The 16,951-nt window shown below is 33.2% G+C and overlaps 1 protein-coding gene across 4 annotated transcripts in view; it reads left to right on the forward strand.

The window, feature by feature from the left end:
* LOC111148923 (PDS5 cohesin associated factor A) overlaps nt 1–16,951 on the forward strand; it is a 140,079-nt gene that overhangs the window by 60,175 nt on the left and 62,953 nt on the right. For all 4 annotated transcript variants that reach the window (XM_022505714.1, XM_022505717.1, XM_022505716.1 and 1 more), the window contains exons 7-14: nt 594–674; nt 2,477–2,617; nt 5,903–6,018; nt 8,643–8,737; nt 9,632–9,777; nt 11,743–11,894; nt 13,418–13,531; nt 16,098–16,179. In XM_022505714.1, coding sequence (XP_022361422.1) covers nt 594–674; nt 2,477–2,617; nt 5,903–6,018; nt 8,643–8,737; nt 9,632–9,777; nt 11,743–11,894; nt 13,418–13,531; nt 16,098–16,179 — 927 coding nt within the window. The remainder of the gene's footprint in view (nt 1–593; nt 675–2,476; nt 2,618–5,902; nt 6,019–8,642; nt 8,738–9,631; nt 9,778–11,742; nt 11,895–13,417; nt 13,532–16,097; nt 16,180–16,951) is intronic.

Consider the following 16,951-nt stretch of genomic DNA (forward strand, 5'->3'; position numbering starts at 1 on the left):
TAAGGAATCCATTTCCAAATATGTTTTTAAAAATTGAATATGTCTTTTCTGTGGCCTTTCTCAGACCCTTTAATTTGTTATAGTGCACTGGTAATCTTGAGGGGCAAACACAGTAATTCGTGTTTCAAAACTATCTTAAGTGACCAAGTGTTTTTCCTGGAACACTTTCCAGGTGTACTATTCTTAGATCACACATTGATAAAACAATGAAGTACTTAGGATGGTGGGTTACATGGGGGTTGGGTGGGTGGGAGGTTGGTGTATTTATTTGGAATACAGGGGTATAATTGGCAGGTCAGATTGGTTAACAAACCCAAAAAGCCTTAGGTCCATTTTCAGTTTAATAAAACTAAACAAAAAAAAGAGTTTGACTTTGGCTGTCTAATATATTTTAGTTTTTTATTTACAGTGCTATTTGCAACTTCTGCATTTAAGACCACTTGACTAGAGAATATTAGGTAAAACCTTGAATGGGGTTCAGTGATATTTTTTGCTTTATAGTTTGGCAATTTGAAAATTATAATGTTATCATGGTTCTTTCTCATAAATTCACAAATTCATTTGTAACTTTGCGTATTTTTATTGTGTTCCAGAACTTAAATAAACAGTCCTTTGACCTTGCAAAAGTCTTACTGAAAAGGACAGTCCAAACTATTGAGGCATGCATTGCCAATGTATGTATTTCTGTTTATATTTATTCCATAATTGTATAATTCTTAATCCATTGTATTAATTAATGAGACCTTTCACATATAGTTCTGTTTAGCCTATAAACGGTTTCATCTATTTAAAACAAATACATAAAAGAACTGATATATCCAGATGTGACCAAATCCAATATAACTGTGTAAGCTTTGACATTATTTTTAAATGGCGTAAGAGGATATCTTATAAAAACTTGTCCACAACTCCCCCCCCTCTTTTGCTGCCTTTATATTTAACTTTTTATCTCCTGAGTATGCTGATCTCTTTCGCTTTCTCCTTCCTTCTTTACCTTTATTTTTCTAGGTCATTCCTCTGAACTCTTTTGTTTCTCTCTTAAATAGCTGTTGTATATTAATAAAAATACTTTTTTCTTTATTGAAGTTTTTTTAACTTAAAAAAAATAAGTCTACAGTAAAAAATAATTTTTAATTCTTCCTAATATAGCAGTTCATTCCATTGTTTGCACATTTGCTCACATTCATGTCTATTTTTTCACATACTCTGTGTAAAATTTTGAATTGTCTGTATTTATGATTTTTTCTCTATTTTGAAATTATTTCTTTTTAATATAAATGACCATAAATATTTCTCTGAATTGACATATATCCATAATTTAACTAACCGTTTCCTTATTATTTTGCATTTAGATTATTTCAGTGTTTTCCTTTAATAGCTATTTTCTTGAGTATAGCATTTATCTGTTGTTGAATTATTTTCCACATATAAAAACCCAGGTGAGAGCATATTAATGGTATGAATTATTAGTATTATTTATATTACTAAACTAATATTTAAACATGGTAAAAGAAAAGTTTCTTTTCACAAAAGAATATATCGTGGAAAGTGTCTCTCTTCAACTCTGGATACCCTAATCTCAGTTTTCAGAAATAACCATTACCAATAGACTTTAGTATATCCTTCCAGAATTAGTGTTCTATGCATGATCATTTTTGTATATGTGTATTTTTTAAAACTATTTTTTTATCTTTCCAAGGTGTGCATAGTAAGTATGAGTATTTTTTAATATTTTTGAATTTTTAACATGTGTTGGTTTTCAAAGGAAATATATTGTTTGATGATACTACCAAATATACAGGCTACATCAGTTATGTGCAGCTGCCTCTAGCATTTTTAAATTTAATATTTTTTTTCCTACGTATGTATGTGTATTGGCAGGGAATGTTAGGTGTCTTTTAATTTGTGCTTTTGATATTCTCTTTGTTTCTTCCTAGCATTCTTTTAAATTACCAGTTAGCTTTGGTATCATCACTTTTTTTCTCTTGATACTTTCAGTCAAAATCTTTTTGACTTTGGGCATTTAAAAAAATAAGAATTCAGCCCCCACCTTTAAGTACTCTTTATTACTAAACTCATGGCAAAATTAGTCAGACTTAAGTAAAAGGCAAAAAGATTGAGACTTTAAAATTTTTCTATTATAAGGAAATTTATCTATAAAATTTTTTATAGTGAATTACATAAACTATCAAAGTTGTTTTGTTTTTATGGAAGATTCCTAGAAATACCATCTTAATTTGGAAAAAAGCTAACAACTGAATTCCTTTTTCCCTATTACATTCATAATTAGACATTTAGAGGTTTATTCTGTTTTAGTGACTATTCTGTCATATATTAGTAACTGAAATATGTTTCATCCCCTTCAGTTGTATATGTAATGCCTAATTATATCTTTTTTAGACAGGTTTATTAAAAAAAGTCTGTCCAAGTGTTTAAGTGAAATAGATATTTTATTTTTGTTTAATATCTCCTTTAGTTTTTCAATCAAGTCCTGGTGCTGGGAAGATCATCAGTAAGTGATTTGTCAGAACATGTATTTGATCTGATTCAGGAACTTTTTGCAATAGATCCTCATTTGTTATTATCTGTCATGCCGCAGCTTGAATTCAAACTAAAGGTAGGACTGACTATAAGTTTTAAGTTTTTTAAGCTTTAAGAGAAAAATTTATATGTAACTGTAAAAGATATAAATATTGTTTTTCTCTTATAAAAGAATAAAATGTGAGTTTAGTTTATCTTCTTACAGTTAGTTAAGGTATACATTTTTAATCATTTCAGTAAAACAGTCTCATCTAGGTATAATAGAGTTACATGGGAAAATTATAACTCTCCTAGTTGTTAAATATCTGATTAACAGAGTGACATAATAATAGATTTGAAAAATGGTATTATCCCTTGTAATACATAGTTATTAAATAGTATTTATTATTAGGTAGATACATTTTTGAACATCAAAAGATTTCAAACTGACTGCTCAAAGGATCTTGATTATAACTATATGAACCTTCCATAGTATAGATCAAGGACAAAAATTTTTCTGTATGACTTGGGGCATATCTTATTTTTTATAGCCAAGTAAACAAGGGATTTGTAACTCCTCAAAAAATATGAAAAACTTGACACTCGATACCTTGTTCCAGTTGAACTTTGTGAGATAACAGCTTACATTTGCTCAATATTTTCAACTTTGTGAAAGGTTTTTTATATCTAATATCTTATTTGATCCTTAAACTGTGGTATAGTTAGAACCAACATTATAGTTTTGAGTTTTGAGATGAAAAATTTAAGATGAAATAATTTTGCCTAGTTGCACAGCTAAAACAGACTTGTTAGAACTCCAGTTTTCAGACTCTTTTCAATATGTATACATGATGGTTACGAATTGTCCATGTTGGGGGCGCCTGCATGACTCACTTGGTGTTAAGCATTCTGCTCAGGTTATGATCTCAGGGCTGTGAGATAAAGCCCCATTGGGCTCCGCACTTAGTGGGGAGTCTGCTTTTCACCCTCTCTACCACCCACTCCACCCAAAAGCACTGGACATGGAGCCTGTTTAAGATTCTCTCTCCCCTCTCCCCCTCCTCCCCCTCAAAAAAAAATAAAGAATTGTCCATATTGTCTTTATTATAAATATTTATCGCTTATAGTATAGAAGGACATTGTACCAAGCTTCTAAGAAAATCTGTTACTTGAAAAATATTAAATGGAGAACAAGGTTTTGTTTCACTTTTTAATATTGAGTTTATTTTAACAGCCTAAAGATGTTTCCCTACCAAATTATTTCTAGGTGTAAGGCATTAAAATATTTTCTGTCAATCTCTACATAGAGTGTGAATATGAAAAGTCACACCTCTTCAATCCTTAAATAAGATTGCCGTGATAGATGGGGGGACAGAATTAAGAACTAGATTTCTAGGTTTCTGTGTGTGGACTGAGACACCACCTCAGAGACACCGAATGGTTTTTGCACCAAAATCAATTTACCATTACTATAATCATATTCCAGCCTCACTCAAGGAATGTATTTTAAATTTTTATAAGGTAGGAGGGCAAGTTGTCACTCAGTTTCAGTAGTTAAAAATATAAATATAAAATGTCACATCGTTTGAAATAATCACTAAGTCACTGAAGTCACAAACAAGTAGGATAAAACTTCCACTTAATTTAGTTTTTGACGTTTAGTCGGTAGACTGATTTTTCTTCAAAAAAATAAGTCGTGTTGGTTAGTTGATTGGATTTACTAAAAGGTCCTAATCTGCATTGTGGTCACATTGCTTGAGAAAAACTTTGTCATAGAAAACAATTTTTTTAATTACAAATGTTAAAGCTTGATACCATTTTCATTTTTACCTCTTTGATAAGGGTGCCTGTTTTACCCACAAAACCCCTTTTCCTGAAAGGTAAACTATTCATAACAAAGACCATATCCCATGTTCTTTGTTTTTTTAACCTGCTTTTTCCATGAGTATTTTTTTATTGGATTTCTGGTATTACTGGAGACACACATTGTATATGAATGGTTGAGAAAATTAGCAATTGCTTTTTGCTACTGCCTTTATTTTCCTAGTCAATATGTGATTTTTAAAGTTTTACCTATCACATGGTTTCAGAATAACTTAATTTATAGTAAGATGTGACATCACTAGGGAAACTGAAACAATTCATAGCATATATTGATTCAGGATAAGAAAATTGGAGGTCTTTATCAAAAAAAAAATTTCAAACTAAGTTTTGATTTTTTTATAATGTTCTGTTTTGCTGACCTTTTAGATCTTCTTAATATTCTTGTTATTCTATTAAAATGAGTTTTCCTGGGGTGCCTGGGTGGCTCAGCTGTTAAGTGTCTGCCTTTGGCTCAGGTCATGATCCCAGGGTTCTTGAATCGAGCGCCGTGTCTGGCTCCCGCCGTGTCTGGGTCCCTGTTCCATGGGAGCCTGCTTCTCCCTCTCCACCCCCCCCCCCCCCCCCCGCTTATGTTCCTTCTCTCACTGTCTCCCTCTGTCAAATAAATAAATAAAATCTTTTAAAAAATAAAAGTGAGTTTTCCTGAATCACGACATTCTTCAGTGTTATATTCTCTAGTAACTTAGGGGATCTCCGTTTTTGTTTTGTTTGTTTGTTTTCAAGATTTTATGTATTTATTTGAGATAGAGCAAGAGTGAGGGAGCCAGAGCAAGTGCTGGGGGAGGACAGAGAGAGAGCGAGAAGGGGAGCGGGAAGCCTGATGTGGGGCTGGAACCCAGGAACCTGAGACCATGACCCGAGCCAAAGGCAGAATCCTGGTTGACTGAGCTACCCTGGTGTCCCTAGGGGATCCTTGATTAAAATGTCGTATATCAAAACCTTAATTGATAGGAGTTTATGTTGGAGTTCAAATGGCAGAAAGATTTCTTATAAGAAAACTTAGTAGGATGGGGGCCTCCCGGGTGGCTTAGCCTGTTAAGCACTCTTGATCTCAGGGCTGTGAGTTCAGGCCCCACACTGGGCTCCACAGTGGGTGTGGAGCCTACTTAAAAAAAAGAGAAAGAAAGAAAAGAAAACTTACCAGGGTGGGAATTATTTGCAGCTTTGCCTTTCACAGAATTTTTTCCAAGACTCTTTAGGGAATGTTAGAATTGAATGATTATCTTAGTATTTCTACAGTGTCTGTGTAGATTGCAAATAAGCAGTGAAGTAGGCATAAATTAGCATTTGGAGGGGGTGTAAAATAAGAACAAAGAACTAGATGATGTGACATGGAATCACATCCATTTCCACATAGTAAATGAGAGCATATGATATTTTAAAGTTCTCATCGTTGTAAGTGGAAATAGGAAACTGTAGTTTCTCGGGAATGATTCATGTTGTTTTCTATAATCTGATGAATAAACTTTGGCTTTATTTATTTTTTCGTTTTCCTTAGAGCAATGATGGAGAAGAGCGATTAGCTGTTGTTCGACTTTTAGCTAAATTATTTGGTTCTAAAGATTCTGATTTGGCAACACAGAATCGTCCTCTTTGGCAGTGTTTTCTTGGACGGTAAGAGAACATATAATTCTATGGATTCTGACTTGTATGTTTTGGAGGCCAGTCAGTATGGTCCATTTGATTAAAACCACACGTACCAAAACTTTAATTGATATGTGGTGGGTTTTTTGTTTGTTTGTTTGTTTGTTTGTTTGTTTTTTAAGTATCTGTTGCTCTTTCTTAGAGAACAAATTACACATCAGATTTTTTATGAAGAATGCTTATTATTTACCACATAACACTTTTTAATCTTTCTGTGCTACAATAATGTCATTAGAATAAATAGATAGGCAATATCTGAGAATGTTCCATCTTAAGATTTTTAAATCATGAGACTGAAGACATAATGATCCAGTCCATGCCATTTTTCTGTCCAACAATGTATTCGTTTACTAGTGTTTATTGTTTAGGTCTGTAGCTTATCTAATTGAATGATGTATGTTATGAACTAATTTGGTATTATAGTACAATTTTGAAATTGAAAATGACATTGCTCTTGGTTCAGATAATTTTTAATGTTCCTTCTCGAGAACTCAGAATTATTAGGATCTATTCAACTTGATGATAACGTTGAAAAATATCTTTGATATTTATCAGATTCCCTCTTGCATTCCATTTACATGTTTCTTGCTTCAGACCATGAAAAGTCTGTTTTTCCTCTTAGTATTCTGGAAAATATTTAAGATTCATCATTGTTTAATTCAGCTGATTCAGAAGGTGGGCTTAGAAATTTTCTTAAATTCATTATAATGATCCCAAGTTAGATTTGCCAGTTATATTTTGATATTTGAGAAATCTCTGACACTGACCATCTTAATTTACTTAGAACAGGCCATTTTGAAGGTCTGTAAATGCTGGCTATTTTGAATAATTAAACTTGATTTTATGACAACTTAAAATAGAGGGAATGAAACAACTATACTTGTCAGTAAACAAGAGGAGTGATTCTGTCCTTGTGATTGCCTCGATGTTTATAGCAAAACAATTACTTATAAAAACTAAATCAAGTGTAAGAAACTTCTTATATTCATAATTTTATATTCACTGCTATTTCTAATAATCAGTCTCCTTCATATTTCTACATATGAAGCATTCATTCATTGAATTCATTAAAACGGAGAAGTATTACCAGTGTATCTGTTTTACTGTATTATTTTCCTTAATTATTTAGCAATAAGTGTTTTGATACTTTATAATTTAGTTGATCATAAATGGTAATGTTTTCATTTTTCTCTGGCATTTAGAAAATTTATAAATCCTGGGGTGCCTGGGTGGCTCAGTGGTTGGGCCTCTGCCTTCGGCTCAGGTCATGATCTCAGGGCCCTGGGATCGAGCTCCACATTGGGCTCTCTGCTCAAGGGGGAGCCTGCTTCTCTGCCTACTTGTGTTCTCTCTCTCTGTCAAATAAATAAATAAAATCTTTTTAAAAAAAAAAAAGTTTTAAAAAAAAGAAAATTTATAAATCCTAAAATTATTGTAATTTTAGTCTTTACTTAGGAAAGTAAGAAGAAAGTAAGCTTTATTTATTAAGACATTTAGGGGCACCTGGGTGGCTCAGTGGTTAAAGCCTCTGCCTTCGGCTCAGGTCATGATCCCAGAGTCCTGGGATCGAGCCCCACATCGGGCTCTCTGCTCAGCAGGGAGCCTGCTTCCTCCTTTCTCTCTCTCTGCCTGCCTCTCTGCCTACTTGTGATCTCTGTCTGTCAAATAAATAAATAAAACCTTAAAAAAAAAAAAAAGACATTTATTGGGGCACCTGGGTGGCTCAGTCAGTTAAGCATCTGCCTTTGGCTCAGGTCATGGTTCTGGGATCCTGGGGCATAGTGCTCCCTGCTCAGCAGCGAGTCTGCTTTTGCCTCTCCCCTGCTTGTGCTCTCTCTCTTTTTCTCTCTCTCTCAAATAAATAAAAAAAATCTTTTTTTAAAAAGGCATTTATTATATAACTTTAATTGGTTATCTTATGAGATTACTTTAAAAATAGTTTTGCTTTTTAAAAACAGATTTTTATAATTAACAATTGTTTTTAAATTGCCCATAATTTTAAATTTGAGAGTTGCTAAGTTTACTTTTATTATGTACAGGCTGGGATCTACATGTGGTGTTTCATATTTATTGCATTTTTACAATATACTCAACCTTTGCAAGAGTACTTTAATACAAGTTCATCCCAGCATATGAAACTTCTTTGTTGTAAGGCAGTTATGACACATACATTTATGAACTTTCCTTTGAACTTCTAGACCTGCCTCTCATATGATTTGTTTTCTACCTCTTCGTCCAGTATTTTCCCCTTTTAACGTTTTTCAAGTACATTTTGTAGGTTTTAAATTTTTATTTTTTGTTTTGTGTTATAACTAGGCTCTTAAATTTGGGGCTCTACAAAGTATGTATTTTGGGTTGGGGGATGTATTTATACTTTTGTTTTAGCATGGTAAACATTGTGTTTTCAAAAATGTTTTTGTGAAAATATGTATTTTTTTATATTCTTCCTTCAGAACATACTGTTATTATAAAATAACACACTTTTTTATTGGTAACTGTTGTTTATAGGCACTTATGTAGATATGAAAATAATTATTTATTTGAAAATAATTATTTTGCCTTACAACTAATCTTTAACAACCTTTTCCATGTAGATTTAATGACATTCACGTTCCCGTGAGATTAGAAAGTGTGAAATTTGCCAGTCACTGTTTAATGAATCACCCAGATTTAGCGAAGGATCTCACAGGTAAGCTGACTGATTTATTATAAATACGAGAGTAATCACACAAATATATTTTAGATGTGACCTTTGACCTTAAATTTAGTATCTGAAGAGGTTTTAACTCTGCCTCTACTTCAGTTTTTTATCAGTCCTGGGCTGATAAGTGATTTTTATATTTATATAATAAAATTACTCTTGAAATCTTCATATTGTAATCCTTCAGGATTTTTTGGAAATCATAGTTTGAGGAAGTAGACATTGGGTTTGGGCACAAATCATTATACCTATATGATAATTAAATTTAGAAACATGATCTAATAATAACCCGGAAAGTGATTATCTCCTGGAGTAGACTAGAATTTCCCATTCTTAACTTGAACATGGAGCATTTGAACTTGCTTGTTTGGTATTCGCAAATAAATGATTTTATCAAAAGAGAAGAATCATTTTTTGTTTTGGTTTTGTTTGTACTGTAATTATTTAAGAATCTTTTTTAGAGGTCATAGAATTCTAGTTACTATGTATTTTATATTGTGTAATGTACAGAAATATACCTGTCAGCAAACTTGTTGTAAGCATTTTTACTATTTTTCTTTTTCTTCTCTTAATTTGTATTGTAACTTAAGTTCTGAATATATAAATCAGATATTTCATTGTGATTTGACTTTTCCACAATAGTTGAGGTAAAATACATTATTTATTAAGATGTGACTCCAGTAAGAAATAGTGTGGTGTATTTTATTTTGTGATTATGTAGGGTATTGCCATATCAGAAATAAAATTATTTTAATTCATGCCACTTTTTACAAACATTGTTTCAGTATGGATAGAAGCCTAAAGCGTTAGTCTTTTCTGTCATTCTGAACATGACAAGTATCATAGCTAACATTTAGCTTTAGTTTTTTTCTCTTATTACAGAGTATTTGAAAGTTAGGTCACATGATCCCGAAGAGGCTATTCGTCATGATGTCATTGTTACTATAATAACAGCTGCCAAAAGAGACCTTGCCTTAGTAAATGATCAACTCCTTGGCTTTGTAAGAGAAAGAACACTGGATAAACGGGTAAAATCTGAGGAATTTTATTCTTTTGTAATTTATTATACTTAAAATGTTTACTAAAGACAAAGAAATTATTTCTAAAGTTTTAATTTAACTTTTCAGTTATGAGTTTCAGTAGAATAGTGAGTGATCACCTATGTTGTTTTTCTTACAGTTACCATTTTCAAAAGTGACCGTGTCACATAAACTTAGCTGGATCTATCATTCATTGGGCTAAAAATATATCATACTTTATATGAAAGTGATATTTCTGTATCGCTATGCCATGCTAAGGGCTGAAGTGACAGTCATATGTTCAGATACTTTTTTGTGTGACTTCCTCTCTGTGGTTACAGTTAAAAACATGATTTGTTAAGGAAGACTAGTACTAAGAACAACAAAACCTGTTGCTAATGAATAGTGTCAGCTGTAAGCCAGAGACAGACATGCAGGGCAGGCTGATCAGGCATCGTATTAACAACTTGAACACAAGTTACCTTTGCAGTGTGCTGTTTTATTTGGGGCATAGTTGAAAACACACCGTCCTCGTAAAACCAGTGTCCTTTAGCAGTAGTTTCAGAGTAAAACTATATTTCTTGGTTATAAAATACAGCAAAGGTATTCTTTAGGTTCTTTCTAACTATTTTGGTAGAGGAGGCAAGTATGTCAGGCAGGCGCTGTTTAACATGTTCAGCTGTATCAGTAATTACAACTTTGAACAAGTTTTTCCTCTTGGCTTTTATTTAAATGAAATGAAGCTCTACCTGTTGGTTAGCTAGTAACTTTCCCGCCGCCACCTCCATACACACACTTGATTGAAGGTATTACCATTTGTATTATTTCTTCGTTTTAGAAACATTTCACTCCTGCTTCTGCTAATGTTTGTTTATAGTTTCTGAAAGAGTTGAATAAATGAATCTTCCTGAGGCTGTGTGATATGGTCATAATAGCATCTACTAGATATTTTTTTAGGACCCCAATTTTGGTGCAGTAAATTAGATGACCTTGTGTATAGCCTTTCTGAAATTTGTTTTCTCCTCTATAAAATGTGGGGACAGGACTAATTCTTAGATTTCACTGCTTACATTATTTGGTTTCATGTGTGAAATGTCAAAGGCATCAGTTACCTGTTATATGGGAACAAAGTTTCATTCCATCTAAATATCCTAAAAATGAAGAAATTATATAAAAGATTGTAAAGAAATATTAATGTAAATAAACCAAAGATCATATGCTCTGATTTGTTATTGAGACAAATATCTTTTCTAGTTGTTTTTTGTTTTTTTTTTAATTACATCTCACTGTCATGGTTCTAACCAAAAACCAATGGTTTTTATAGTCTCCTTTTTTTATCGACCTTCTTCCTGCCACCTTTCTTTCCTCCTAGCAAACTGTTCCAGTCTCTAGAAGTCCCAAAGAGTCTTCTTCCACTAACTAGTATGTGGCTAGGTAAATCATTTGCCCTTTTAATCTATAAAGTAAAGAAGTTCACTTAAAATGATCACTAAGGTGCTTTCCAACTTTGTAATTTAGGATCCTGATACTAAATTTTATTTTTATTCTGAGTTAATATCAAAAGGGATGTAATTAGGATAAAACATTACAGATGATAGGGCTTTTGGTTGCAGGGTAAATCACATTTTCTTTTACGTTTTCATCAGTTTTAAAACTTGGGCATATTTTTTAGACAGAATCTAATGAAATCATGTGCAAATCATGTACTACTGATTGCTTAGCTGTGAGGGAAATAAATTGGTAGGTGATTTAGTAGTATTTGCATTAGACAATTTTTTAAATAGTCTGATTTATGAATAGGAATATTCAAAATTACTGGTAAAGCAATTTGTTGCTTCTTAGGAGAATAAGTATTATGCCAGTTTACGTACATATAAGTCTGATTGTAAAACCTAGTGAAGAAATGCCAGTTTTTGCAGATTTGTATACTAAAGTTTGATATCTTGCTCATTCAATAAACTTTATACTTTTTAGTGGCGAGTAAGAAAAGAAGCTATGATGGGTCTGGCTCAGCTTTATAAGAAATACTGTCTTCATGGTGAAGCAGGAAAGGAAGCTGCAGAGAAAGTCAGCTGGATAAAGGACAAACTTTTGCATATTTATTATCAGAATAGCATCGATGACAAGTAAGTCTGGCATATTGGTAGAATGGTTGACTATAAAAGTGCTTTTGATTTTTTTGACATATAATATACTTCTTAATTTTTTAATTGTTTCTAAATTTGGAAATCACTTTCTGCATATTTATACATTCTGTGTTTAAATAAGACTGGTACAAATTGTCAAGTAGCATAATTAGTGAAGTGGGTATGGGCTTTGGGGTCAGATCAGAGACCAGATATTCATTCTTCACCTTATTAGACGTCTGCTTTACACAGCTGACTTCTGTGCACCTTGTTTTATCTAAAAAGTAATAAAGCTTTCCATACAAGATGGTCATGTGGATTAAATAAAAAAACATAAAGCTCCCTAGCCCAAGCCTGTCAATATGAGACTATTCAATAACTGCTAGTTACTATTTTTACTTTTTTGCAACACAATAGGTATCAATAGAGGCAGTGCTATGATGTTTTTTTAATTGAGGAACAATCGACACATAACGATTATAGGTATATAACAATGATTCTGTATTTGTATATATTGGGAAGAGATCACCACAGTATGTCAAATTAACATGCATCCCCATACTTGTTACAAAATTTCTTTCCTCGTGTTAGGGACTTACATTGTTTCATTTTCTGAATATTACTTGTAATTCTATATTGGGTTGTAGTAATGATTTTGGTTTTTGCAAAGTGCTTTGCAGTGTTTGATAGAATTAGACTGATAACTTCTGCATCACTGGCTGTGTATTTTATTGATTAATGAAGATTTCTAGTATTGTCTTATTCTTGTGGTTCTAGTTAATAAATATAAGCTTAGCAAGATGGTTATTCCAGTATCATTAAGGAATTTAGACTGTGGAGAGAAGAGAGATCAGATACACACAGGAAAAGCTAAATTTTCGGGAAGTGGTAATATGAAGGAAGATCCCCCTGATTTTAGATGACCTCATGGGAAAGGAGTTGGATTGTAATTGGAGGAAATTAATGTGTATGGGGCGGGGGAGTGTTGGGTTGTTTTGGTTTGGTTTTGGGGTTTTTCTTTCTTTCTTTCTTTCTTTCTTTTTTTTTTGAGAATTAGCTGTCCGTGACTGCTAAGTAATTTTCTGTAGCTCAGGAGTGATGAAGAATAGCAGGCACAGCCTCGCACCCTGTATTTAGGAATAACATATAAACCCTTTTAGAACAAATGTTCCATACTGACAAAAAGTGAAGCCACAATAGCAACCATAGCTCTAAATTTTAAAATAACTATACCCAGGGTGCCTGCCTGTCTCAGTCAGTAGAGCATGCAACTCTTGATTTCATGAGTTCAAGCCCCACATTGGGCATAGAGAGTACTCCAAAAACAAAAAATAAGAACCACCAACAATCAAATAAAAACCGTACTCCAAGGAAAGGAACTGGTCACCTACTAATCTTTTCCACTGTATTTACACACATAGATCTGGTATCTTTGCATGAGGTGGTTAGAATATAAAAAGGCTGTTGCTTCTAAAAATAAAAAAAAAATAGAATAATTGTTATTGGGATTTTTTGTTTTATAGACTATTGGTAGAGAAAATCTTTGCTCAGTATCTTGTCCCCCACAACTTGGAAACAGAAGAGAGAATGAAATGCTTATATTATTTATATGCTAGTTTGGATCCAAATGCTGTCAAGTAAGTTACTTTTTAAATGATTGTTTGGAGTTAAAGATTTTGTAAAAATTACTTTACCTTATCTAATTGTTGATGGGATTGTTGCTTCTTCTAGTTGAATCAAGAATTTCGGGGCGCCTGGGTGGTTTAGTCATTTAAGGGTCTGACTCGATTCTGGCTTATTTTCCTGGGCTGGGCACAGAGCTTGATTAAGATTCTCTCCCTCTGCCCCCACCCAACCCACCCCTTGCACTCACACATGGTCTCAAGGGAAAAAAGAACCTTAGATAATGTTTATACAAAAAATCTTTAGAAGTTCAGAGAAATTAAAAGCAAAAATTCCAGTATGTGTAGACATATTTGGCAACTGAGTCAGTAACACAGTTTCAGAGATTCAAAGAAATCCCCTTGTCAAAAGGACTTTTGTCTACCTGTTGAAAGGGATCTAAATTACACTCTTGGAGCTTTACAGTACAAATCCTAAGAACTAAATCCTGCTTCTTAATCAGGAAAGTATGTTCAGATCACCCCTGTGTAGAATGACCATATGATTGTTTGTCTGAACTGGGATATTTTTTAAACTGAAAGGCGCTATTAATATTTTTGATCCGGCAGTTGGCATAAACGTTAACTGTCCCAGGCTAACTAGAATGTGTGGTCACTCCGTTGTAATAAAGCTTTTTAAAAAGTAAACATGTCCTGTCACTAAGAATTCCGATTATTCTGAAAAGAACCTCAGCTCGTGTGTGTGTGTGTGTGTTATTATAATATGTGTATATTGTATTTTATGTATTTGTCTTTTAACTTTCATATAATTTCAAGCTTATAGAAAAGTTGCGGGAATAATAGAAAGTGTTATGATGTGCTTTTTTTTTTTTAAGATTTTATTTATTTTTTTGACAGAGAGAAATCACAAGTAGGCAGAGAGGCAAGCAGAGAGAGAGAGAGAGGAGGAAGCAGGCTCCCTGCAGAGCAGAGAGCCCGATGCGGGGCTCGATCCCAGGACCCTGAGATCATGACCTGAGCTGAAGGCAGAGGCCTAACCCACTGAGCCACCCAGGCGCCCTATGATGTGCCTTTTATCCAGATTCGTCATTTGCTTTATCATTTGCCATTTGCACATACTTTTTCTTTCTCTCTACATAAATATTTTTTTCTGAACCATTTGAGAGTAAATTGTAGACACTGGATCCATTTACCCCTAAATATTTCAGTGTATATTCCCTAGGAGCAAGATATTCTCTTATATGACCAAGAGTACTTTTACCAAAATCAAGAGATTTAACATTGATAAAATATCATTGTCTAATGTATATTTAAGTTTCCTTAGTTATTCCAGTAATGTGTTTTATGAGGTTTTTTATTTTCCATTCTAGGATTACAGATCGTATATTTCATTGTCATGTCTCTGGTTATCTTAATTTGGAGCCATTCCTTAGCCTTTCTTTATCTTTTATAACTTTGATGATTGGGAAAGAGTATTGCATGGTCCAGTCCAATTTTGTAAAATATCCCCTCAATTTGGGTTCATCCAGTGTTTCCTCATTATTAGATTGGGCTTATGCATTTTCAGCAGAAATTCTACAGAGGTAACTTATGTTGGGTCCCTAGTGTATTATATTAGGGGACATTGGCCATTTTAAAAATTTGCAGGTGGTTCCTGATGCTCATCCTAGGTAGTAAATCCCTGGCCTAAGGTTTTGATCTCTCTATATTTTCAAAATATTGGCAAATAATACTCCAACATAGACTAATATCTCAGAGATCCCTCTGGGCACCTGGAATTATGAACTGGGTTTGTGAGAGAAGAAAAATTGCTTTCATGGAGAGAAGGAAGTCTAGAATAATAAATACTCAAGTTAAATTTGATGCCTTGAATCTGCATCATTTCTGGGAAGTTCATTTCTGCAGCCCTTCATTCATACCTCTTAGCCTACCATGAAAATGCCTTTATGATCTGATCCTTTTCTGCAGTATGTTCCCGCTTTCTGGTGATACTTCATTCGCACTCTCTGTCCCAAATCTGTAAAAAAAATTTTGTTACCTATCCCAGGCATTTTGATGACATTTTATCTTTTTTTGTACTAGAACATTCTAGTTTCCTCTGCTTAGAATGTCTTTCAGTCCAGGGCACCTGGGTGACTCAGTTGGTTAAGTGTCACTCTTTGGCTCAGATCATGATCTCGGGGTACTAGGTTCAAGCCCCATGTCTGGCTCCCTGCTCAGTGGGGAGTATGCTTCTCCCTCTCGCTTTGCCCCTCCCACAACCTCCCACTAAAGCATTCTCTTTCTCTCAAACAAATAAAATCTTTAAAAAAAAAATAATAAAGTCTTTCAGTCCCCATTTACCTAGAAAGGTCCTATTCATCGTCCTAAAACTTCTTAAATACTTTCTTTCATAAGAAGCCTTTTATTTACTATTTTAAACCTACCTGTCTTAGTCCCGTAAATAAATGCTGGTGCTGCTGCTTAAAATTTTTAAATAGATGGAGAAGCATGGTGTATCTGTCCTATACAGCAAGAAAAATAGTAAAGTTGAATAATTACCAGATTGTTATATTACATATTTTTTCATATTTATTAACAGAGCTCTCAATGAAATGTGGAAGTGTCAGAACATGCTTAGAAGTCATGTACGAGAACTGTTGGATTTGCACAAGCAACCTACAGTAGGTTCATGATTTGTTTAAATTAATAGTTTGTTATGGTCATTGTTCAGTTTTTGTGTAGTTACATATAATGAAGCAAGTAAAAACTATCATTGAGTGTTTTCCAAATTTTGGTTACACATAATTTCTCTAGTTTTCCAAGCTGTATTTTCACTGTAAATGAATATAACAAAATCTTATTTTCTAGCATGAACAAATAAATGGTAATTTCTAGTTTATCATTTTAGATACTAAGAATTTATATATGGTTCATCCATTTTCAAATAATTAGAATTAAACATTAAGATAAAATTTTATGAGAAACCATGATTTGCTTTTTTTTTTACTCCATGATTTTGGGTCCTTCATTGTAGAGTCAATATCAAATTAGGTACCAATTATATAAATATGGCAAAGTCAAATTAACAAAAAAATTCTGCCCAGCGTCGTCTGGAAGATGGGAGAAAGAAATGTGAATAATTTCTTAATATATTTCTAAATGTGTTTGCTACTAGAATGGGTGTTCTTAACTAGGGACTTATAGACAGAGACCCTTCAAGAGTCTATTGATGCTAAAGCAAGGGTTGGCAAAATTTTTTTATAAATGATCAGATTACAAAAATTTAGGCTTTACCAGCCATAAAGTCTCTGTTAAACTGCTCAACTCTGTTTCCAAAATCACAAAAGCAGTCATAGACAATATGTAAATGAACGACTGTGACTGTGTTTCTGCAAAACTTTAACAATAACAGATGGTTCATGGGACCATAGTTTACCAATTTCTGATCCAAAT

This window comes from Enhydra lutris, unplaced genomic scaffold, assembly GCF_002288905.1.
Source record: "Enhydra lutris kenyoni isolate GAN:26980312 unplaced genomic scaffold, ASM228890v2 scaffoldscaffold21, whole genome shotgun sequence".
Classification (NCBI taxonomy): domain Eukaryota; kingdom Metazoa; phylum Chordata; class Mammalia; order Carnivora; family Mustelidae; genus Enhydra; species Enhydra lutris.